General features: G+C 52.9%; 1 protein-coding gene across 2 annotated transcripts; it reads right to left on the reverse strand.

The window, feature by feature from the left end:
• Nucleotides 1-2,946: 2,946 nt before the first annotated feature.
• HOXA3 (homeobox A3) lies at nucleotides 2,947-5,867 on the reverse strand. 2 transcript variants are annotated; one of them, XM_044679883.1, is made up of 3 exons: nucleotides 5,478-5,867; nucleotides 5,193-5,363; nucleotides 2,947-3,799 (listed from the first exon to the last, which is right to left on the reverse strand). In XM_044679883.1, the coding sequence occupies exons 1-3, from the start codon at nucleotides 5,785-5,787 to the stop codon at nucleotides 3,027-3,029; spliced, it is 1,254 nt and encodes a 417-aa protein (XP_044535818.1). In that variant the 5' UTR covers nucleotides 5,788-5,867; the 3' UTR covers nucleotides 2,947-3,026. The 2 variants fall into 2 exon arrangements, with proteins under 2 accessions (XP_044535818.1, XP_044535817.1); XM_044679882.1 differs by having other exon boundaries at nucleotides 5,193-5,867.
• Between the last annotated feature and the right edge of the window lie 3,288 nt (nucleotides 5,868-9,155).

Here is a 9,155-nt window from a genome sequence, read left to right on the forward strand (position 1 = left end):
TGAAGGCTACATTCCTAACAAAGCCAACATTTCAGCTTTATTTATCAACTGCGCCATTTTTCCCTTAAAACAATTCGAGAAATGGGGAGAAATGACAGCAAGGGATTTTTTTTAAAACCAAAACTCCCTCCAATTGTCTCTAAGGCAGGGGCGCTGGCAGAGAGAAGGGAGATAACGGCTAAACGGGGAAGAAACACCCAAAGGGGTTCTGTTCGCAGGAAGCATCTCTGGCGCGGCTTCCCGCTACTCGTTTCCTTTCTTCTTTTAAAGAAAAAAAAAAAAGGAAAACGTTATGTTTCTTATATCCCAGTGAAGGGCAAATCATACATCCTCATGCGTGTGTCTACACATGTACCCATCTACCACGGCTGTTTCCACAGGTCATTCGAGGAGGGTTCTCAGAAGAAGATAAAGAACATTTTTTGAGTGAACAAAATGGCGACATTTTTTCCCCCTGTGCCTTGGGAGACGCATCGGAGAGAGAGCAAAGCTGATTTCTCCCCTAAAATAGACGCCTCGCTACAGATATAGATGTCTTTTCACTTCGTGCTTTAAGCTCCGAGCTGATATAGTGCTCAAATCTGAATCTTAAAATCCAGAGGCTTAAAAAAAAAAAAAAACAACCCTCAGGAAGGAAACATTTCTTTTTGACTGTGTGGCCTCCAGGTTCCCTCTCAGGAGGCGGCTCCAGGAGCAGCCACACAATATTTCGTTCCCGCGGCATCAAAATAGGAAAACACTTGGAAGCAGTGCATTTTATTAGAAAGATAAGCCGCCCCTTCTCTGTCTCGGTTCTTCACATCTCTGCTTCTCTCTCTCTCTCTCTCTCTCTCTCTCTCTCTCTCTCTCTCTCTCTCTCTCTCTCTCTTTCTCGCTCTCTCTCTCTTTCTCGCTCTCGCTCTGAAAGACCCCAAGGAGGAAGGAAGGGGAGCCGGGGTTCAGAAAACGGGGAGAAAGAGACCCATTCCCGGGAAGCTGCCAGTGACTGTCAAGCAGTCCAGGGAAGGGGAAGGCTTGGCTAGCGGCTGCTGCCTACCTTCCCTTCACGGTCGGCCCCCTTTGTGAGCCTGAACTACCGTAGTTACGGAAAAAGTGCCTCAAACCTCCTAGGCGATTTATGACGGACTGTCTCTTCCAGGAGTGATTAACGACATGGGAAGTCATAAACGACTGTATTTCGAATTTGCCCCTTGGAAACGGCGTCCCGCCGCCTCTGATTTGTATGCCTGGCTCCGCTGGCCTTTATTTAAGGCAGCCCCCACACCACGTAACAGCCTTTGGCTTCTCTCTCCTGACCCCGATGCGAGAAGAGGCTTCCCCAGTGCTCCAGCGAGGAGCGTCCTTCTCCCTTGGGGGGTGGGGGGTGGGCTGGAAGGAGGGCGACAGAGAGGCAGGAGAGGGGATCAGAGACACCCAGAGAGAAAGGGAAAGAGAAAGGCTCTCGAGAGAAGATGGCGATCGCCTGCCTGCCTGCCTGCCTGCCTGCCTGCCTTCCTCCTCGAGCAAAGAGTGGTGGATCTCCATCCCCGCCCCCATTGCCCACCCACCCACCCACTCGACTCCCACTGCTTCTCGGGCCCAGCACCAGCACCTGTGATCGCCGCGCTTTGTTCCCGGCTTGGCGAGCTCCAGGGAGACTCTGGCTCTGGAGTGGGGCCTGGCAGCTCGGAGGCACAACCCCAAGCCAGCCCAGCTAGAGCGTGTCGGACCCAGAACCGGCATGGAGGGGGCGCCCCCTGCCCCACCCCGCCTCCCCCGCTAGCAGTACCTCGAGGACAGCCCTAGGCCCAGGCGGGCTCCCGGCGTTCTGCTCCGGAGGGAAGGATCCTGGGGGATGCAGGGGCAGCAATGGCTGGAGGTGGGGAGGGGGCTGGGGATACCTGCGTCTAGCCTCGCTTCTCCTCATCTCGGCCAAAGAACACGTTCTGAATACCGAATTAGTCAGAATAAAAACTTTATTTTGTTTTTTTTGTTTTCGTTTTTTTCAGAACGTGAGCAGCAAGGAATGTAGACCTCTCGAGACAAATCTTGGATTCTTTTTTTCAGGATTACAGATTGTTGGGGGAGGGGGGTCTGTTTAGCCGGATGTTACAAGCATAAACTACAGTTGGAGGAAAAAAAAAAAAAAAGGTGGTTTCTCTCTGGTATTGTTACAATCGTTACCATCTTGGTAAAGGAATTCTCTTTCCTTTTCGAACCAAACTGTCGTTAGAACGCCAATCTGCTCCTGAACAAAAGGTCAGAGGAGAGCTCCTGAACAATCAGGGTATGGGGGGGGGGGGGGCAATATAAATATGAGCGGGTGGGGATAAATAATATTTAAACACTTAGATTACTCAATGTTCGCAAAAAAATATAAATAAATCTGACTGTTCACCAGCATACACACATCGAGAGACGGACACAGATTCATTATTGTCCAGGGAGACCCTGTATCAAAGCGCCCTTTGATATCCTTTCTCGCTCTTTAAAAGAAGTGCAATAAAAAAAACAACAACTAAAATAATAATTAATAATAATAAAACACAACTTAATCGCTTCCCCTCGGGAACCATCATGTACGAACAAATTCACATTGAAGAACTCGGCTAGGAAATTTGTTCATATACCCTGTTTCAGATAAAAGAATAGAGAAGGTGAAGGAAGGAAACCCCCTCCTCTCGCCCCCAACCCCAGCCAAGGAGAGCCAGAGGACTGGAGCTGGGGGCAGATAAATATCACCATGGAAACTCTAGAGCCATTCAAGCAACGAATATTGCTACGTCATATAAACTATAAAAAGGCTTTACCCAAGAAAACAAAAGAGGGGGTGGGGGAGGGGAGAGGGGAGACAGGAGAGAGACAGGGAAGGAGGGAAGGAGGGAAGGAAGGAAGGAAGGAAGGAAGGAAGGAAGGAAGGAGGGAGGGAGGGAGGGAAGGACCATTTAAAAAAAAAAGAAGAAATCAAAAAAACACAACAGAACCAAAAAAAAAAAAAAGGAAAGAAAGAAATGGGTTGACTTTGGGTCCACTCAACCCCGAGGTCATCACAGATGGGTGAGCTTGGGCGCCTCCTGAATTCTTCCCTGAGAAGGATGGTGAGCTGTAAGGTCTGTGTAGGTGGGGTGGGGCTCACAAGGTCCATGATGATGGTTGTTGGCTATGGGCCCAGCCCCCCCATAGTCCATGTTGGCAGAGACGGGATGGGGGAGATGAGTCAGACCAAAGATGGAAGACCCGGAATTACTCATGGGCTCCACATAGTTGCCCCCCACGAAGACGGGGCTTCCCTGTAAGTGTGGGGTCCCATAACTACCGTTGCCTTGAAGGGGGTGAGGGTCGTAATCGGGAGTGACCGCAGCAGTCCCCGAGTACCGCTTCTGTGGAGGTGGGCAGCTGTTAAGGGCAGCCGGGTAGGAGTTGGGGAGGCCATAGGCGTTCTGATGAGGCTTGCTAAAGGACGGGGGCGACTGGGGCTCGTAGGGAACACTGTTGACCAGAGAATGCATAGAGTTGAGGTATCCCCCAGCGCCGGGGGGAACCGGGCTTCGGCTGGGGGACTGGCCCCCGGAGGACGTCATCATGCCCTTGCCCTTCTGATCCTTCTTATATTTCATCCTGCGGTTCTGAAACCAGATTTTGATCTGTCTCTCGGTAAGGTTGAGCAAGTTGGCCATCTCTACCCTCCTGGGCCTACACAGATACCTATTGAAGTGGAATTCCTTCTCCAGCTCCACCAGCTGGGCGCTTGTGTAAGCTGTTCGAGCCCTCTTGGATGACGCCTGCCCCGGGGGGCTTTTATCGCCAGAGCAACTCTCACCTACACAAATCACACACAAAGAAGAGGATGAGTACTCCACAGCCACAGAGCCCCCAGCCCCTGGAGCCTGAGCCGGTGCCCGTGGGCACACTCCCTGGACCACTGGGAGGGGGTTAGAGCATCTGGGCCACAGAGGAGCCCCTCTTCCTGCATGGCCTGCTCCTCTCTACCCCCCCCCCCTTTCTGCCACCCTTCCAGGCCCTGGGCACTCTCCAGCAACCTGAACTGAAAGGACACCCTCCTCAAGCAACAGGAAAGTGGGCTACCTTGCAGCTGTCTTAGGGAGGTGGCAAAAACTCCGTAAAGCAGACAAGTGAAACAAAACTTAGGGTGTAAGTCAGTTTGGTGGAAAAGCACCTTCATCCTCCAGATGAAGCAGAAGCGCCTCTCCGCCCCCTAAAACACTTTTCCCCCTTAGTAAGAGGGCAGCCTGCCTCCATTCTTTTCTTCTGCAGGCAGGTCTATACAGTGAGGGTGAAGACATCCAAGGAGATGTGCTCGAAAGAGAGGGCCTGAAGCAAAAGCATCAAGAGAGCACAACTGGCCCTTTCCTTGAATGAATCTCATGGACAGAGAGCTGAGAAGGGGGATGGGGTCCAGGAGGGATCCTTCCAGACCTGCCCAACACGTTACTTACACTCCTGTTCTTCCTGGGCTCCCCCAAGGCCTCCCTGGCCAAACATGGCTTGCTCCAGGTTTAGAACTACTTCCAGCAGCATCAGCTGGAGGGGGGGCAGATGTAAACAAGATGCCTGAAAGCTGCAGTGAGGGCCTTTTCATCCACTGGGGTTTGGAGCGCTCAGGCCCAGGTGGTTCACATTAGGATGACAAACACCATAATCCCCCATCCTGGGCCTTCTTTTCCCCCCAAGGCCTGAAGTTACTGAGCTAACCCAGAGCATGGGTGGACCAGAACTGTATGTCCCAGGCACTGAACCTGCTAGAGCACCAAGAGCACCTGATTCTAAGCAAAGCATTGATTCTGACTGCAGGTGATCATGAACCACTTTATTGGAGTTACTCTTCAACCTGGGGTCACTGCCTCGTTATATTTCATCTGGGCTCCAAATGGGGGGGGAAGAGGTTCAGGAGGGCCTTCTGTGGTGGGGCCCAGGCCTCGGGCCTCCATGCACACCAGAACCCTAGTAAAAGACCAGGGATGGAGGAGACTCTTATCCCTGGGCTCCTGGCAGAGCTGTACTAACCATCACCAAGATTCTAGGGGAAAGATGGCGGCCTGGCCTGGGCCCAGTGTCCTGTGCTACACTGGGGCACCCTCCCTGGAGGAAAAGAAGTGGGACAACTTTGTGGGAGGAACCCAAAGCACGAGGAGGGCCTTTGGGGAGCTCCTCGGTTCCTCTCTCAGCTACCCATGCCAACCCTGCGTGGTTACCTGAACTGGAGCTGCTGTTTTTCTGCTTTGTGTTTTGCCGAGACTCTTTCATCCAGGGAAAGATTTGTTTGGACATGGTAGGCGAGTGGAGCAGGGGACTCTTGGTGGAGTTGGTGGGGGTCGGGTTGCTGCTGGCATTTTGAGGTGGTGACACAGAGGGAGGGGGCTGTGAAGAGGATGGAGCCGGAGGAACAGGGGGCTGAGACTGCTGCTGGGGCTGTTGGGACGATGGTGGTGGAGCCTGCTGTGGTGGCGGCTGCTGCTGCTGCTGCTGCTGCTGCTGGGGCTGCTGCTGAGGCTGTGGAGGCTGCAGGGGCTGTGTCGGGGGCTGTTGAGACTCGGGGAGGCCCTGAGCCTGGCCCCCCTGGCCTCCGATGGTTCTCATGCAACTCTCGTTGATGTCATTGGCCTTGTGGCGGGCCACAGTGCTGCCAGGGGACTGCAGGGAGCAGGCCGGCCGGTGGTATTCGCTTTCCACCAGCGTGGAAGGCGGGGGATATTGCTGGTGACTCGCATTATAAGTGAAACCGTTTGCTCCTTGGTAGGGGTAGCCGCCGTAGATCGCCGAACTGTCGTAGTAGGTCGCTTTTTGCATTTCGTTGTATCCCGGTATTTATTTCACACACTGACAGGGTCTTGACACCCTTGAAGCCGAACATTGGCACCCCCCTCCGTCACGTGATGTTCCTCTGCCAATGGCCGCCCCCGACAGACCTGGGGGGTGGGAGGGTTGGGGGGAGAGATGAGAAGCGCAGCGCGGTGAGGGCTCAGTACAAATCCATCTTACTTTCAATAGCTAAGTGACATGAAAGCTATAGAAGAAAAAGTGGTCAGCAATATTTAGCAGCATGACTTGGCCCGGGGCTCAGGGAGACGAGCTATAAAAAGCCGCTGGAATTTACTGGCAGCTTCCAATATTTGGTTAACTTGTGCCTGGAGTTGGGGGGCTTTCTAGGCTGAGGGGGCCTGGGGGTTGGGGCGGGTACAAGCTTTGCACTCCCCTCCCCTCTGGATCCCTTCCCCCAGCCCGGAATGAACTGGGACGCTTGGGATCTTCCTTTGCCTGAGATGGGGGACCCAGAGGGCCAAAATCTTGGTTTCTTTCTTTCTCGTCCCCTTTGGTGGGGCTATGGTCACCCTCTCCCTTTGCAGAGGTGCTACGGGTGGAAGGGGGGGGTATTGGCGAGCCAGCCCTAGCAATCCCAAAGAGATCCACGCCATTTCTTCTTCTCCTCAAGTCTCCACCATCTCCTCCGGCACATATGCAGACACACAAACACACACATAAGCCTCTGAAAGTTATGTGTGTTTCTTTGGGATTCGAGGAAACCAACACTTGCAGGCCCGGGTCAGTTTCAAAGATCTAATACTCGGCTATTTTCCCACCTCCTTCATCTAAACTGACCCTCTGGGACTTCACTTCTCCAGATTCATTCTCATGGGGGCTGGGGGAGGCAACTGGATGAAATACAGAGGAAAACACTAACAAAAATCCTTCTTCCTTCCCCATCGAGTCACGATTCAAATTGAGGGGCTGATCTTTTCTCTTTTTTTTCCTTCCAAGACCCCGGTTATCAGATCCCTTGGACTCAATAACCACCCCCAGAGCAAAAGGCACCCCATCCCTGCCTCCCAGGAATGTCTGAGGTGCTGGCTTTTTCATGGCACCTACCAAATTCTACCTGTTAAAACATGATGGATTGGGGGGGGGGGAACCCACCAGGAACCTGAAAAACCAGCGTTCATCTCCATGACCACCGCTTGAACTTTCCTTCCAACTTAACGATAATAGGCTCTGTCTTGGAAACTGCTATGTAATTTGATGTATGGGGGTCATTTGGCTCGGGAAGAGGGGCTAGAAAGACAAACTAGAAATCGCTCCTTCAGCCCCTCAGTCATTTTTGTTGTTTTCTAAGATGTTTTGTTAACTCCACGACTTTCCTTGCCTGCCAATAACCAATTAAAGAGGAGCCCCAAGAGTTAATAATCGGCACCTGAGATTTGCAGCCAAGAAAATGGGACCCAGAGAGTTGCTTTGGGTTTCCAGTTTAACAAATCCAACCTCTTGTTTCCAGCTCAGAAAAGTTCCACCCCTCGAGTAAACATGTGTGAACACACACACACACACACACACACTCACAACACAAATGTGATTTCCTCTGGGCACTTAAGAAAGTAACGATGACCTACTTGTGGAGGGGAAATGGGCATTTTCTGTCTCCCTGTCTATGTCTGCTTTCCAAGTTGTTTAAGACGACAAGGGACTAGCAGGCATTTTGTGAGTGTGTAAAAAAAAAAAAAAAAAAAAAAGTGCCTCTCTCAGTGACTTCGTTTTTCTCCTAATCTACTCCTTTGGCTTTTATGATTACACCAACAATCTGATCAACATCTGGAAAGCAGGCACAATTAATTCTCCAGCACCTCAATTAAAAATTACAGCATCCCTTCCCCAAAGTGATTGTAGGCGAGCCCTGGGCTCTGGAGTATTGTTTAGCCCTTGGAAATGGAGGAGGAGATCCAGATAACACAACGGGAAGAAAATCCAATCTTAAATAATTTTGCAGAAGCCGGTGGTGAATTTAATATCCCGATTTCCTGTTCTCCTACTGAAAGGGGTTCCCATTCCATTTGACAGTGTTAATGTCTGACACTGTAAATATTTTAGATACCAGCCTTGTGTTAAATACAATGTCAGGTTAAGAAAATCACTCCAGACACTTGAACAGCAAGATATTAGATAAAACAAAATTAAGTTGATTCTGCAAGTGCAATACTTCAAATGACTTGCTAATCCATTATCCCAAGCCAGAGCAGACTCCTGCTTAACTTCAAGGCTTTCACGAAGTTGGGGACTGCCTGGGCAAAATTCGAGAAAACAACGAGCCAGCCCCCAAAATGTGGAGCCCCTTCCTGGGGCCCGGCCCAAAGTTCCCTCTATTGTCTGAGGCCCCCGGGCAGCCCCCTAACTTGGCTTCCTAAGGGACAAGTTGGAGGGCAGCCTGGCAGGAGGTTCCCCTCCACCCCAAAGACAAAGGCTCGAGCTCAGATTCCAGCGCAAAAATTCGATTTCTGGACCATAACCAGGTGCAGCTGAGCAGAAAGCGAGTCAGGGGCTCCGTGGACTGCCTGGAGCAGCCCCTATTGTCTTCCTTTCAGATATGGCCAAATTGGGGCTCCTGGCTCCCCCGTGCCCCCTTGCGCTCCCACTCCCCACCTCGAGCTCTCGCCCCACACCAGAAGGGGAGCCAGGTGAGAAGAAGCCCCCCCCCCAAGCCCCACTCCCCCTTCCCTACGAAGGAGAAAAGTTAAGGCAAGAGGAAAGTGGGCATGGGAGATGGGAGGGGGCGGAGGTGGGGGGAAACGGCCTGAACTCGAAGTCTAAGGGTATCAGTCACTGCCTGCGAGGAAGCTGCAGCTTGTGAACTCTTCATGAACCGAGATTTAAGTCTGTGGCCATAAATCACCGAGACAAACTCCGCCATTCAGCACTGATAGCGGCGGCGGCGGCCTGTGGCCCAGCTTACCTTAACTTCTGACGACGGACGCGGAAGGAGGCAGGCACCCTCCTCCCCTGCTCGAGGCCGGCCCGCCCGCCCGCGGCCCCGCTGCCCCGGCCCAGGTCCCCTCCGGCTCGATCGCGATGGGCACCAGCTCCAGGCATCAGCCGCCGGGAGGAAGACCCCGGAGCCCAGGACGAGAGGAGAGGCGGGACTCCACTCGCTGCTCCTGCTCGACTCGCCAAGGGCTTGCTGGGGCGGCTCGGACCCCCCCTCCCCCCACCCCACCCCTCCCCTAGCACCCCCTCCCTGCCCTTCCTGAGGGCAGCAGCCGGGGCCCCGAGATAAGAGCTATCGCCGCACGGGTCTTTTCCTAGGGTAGTGGCACCGAGGTGGGTATGTTTCTTATGAATATTACACGCGGAGCAGCAGCGTCTGGTCGGGGTGGGGGGTGGGGTGGGGTGGG

This window comes from Gracilinanus agilis, chromosome 5, assembly GCF_016433145.1.
Source record: "Gracilinanus agilis isolate LMUSP501 chromosome 5, AgileGrace, whole genome shotgun sequence".
Classification (NCBI taxonomy): Eukaryota; Metazoa; Chordata; class Mammalia; order Didelphimorphia; family Didelphidae; genus Gracilinanus; species Gracilinanus agilis.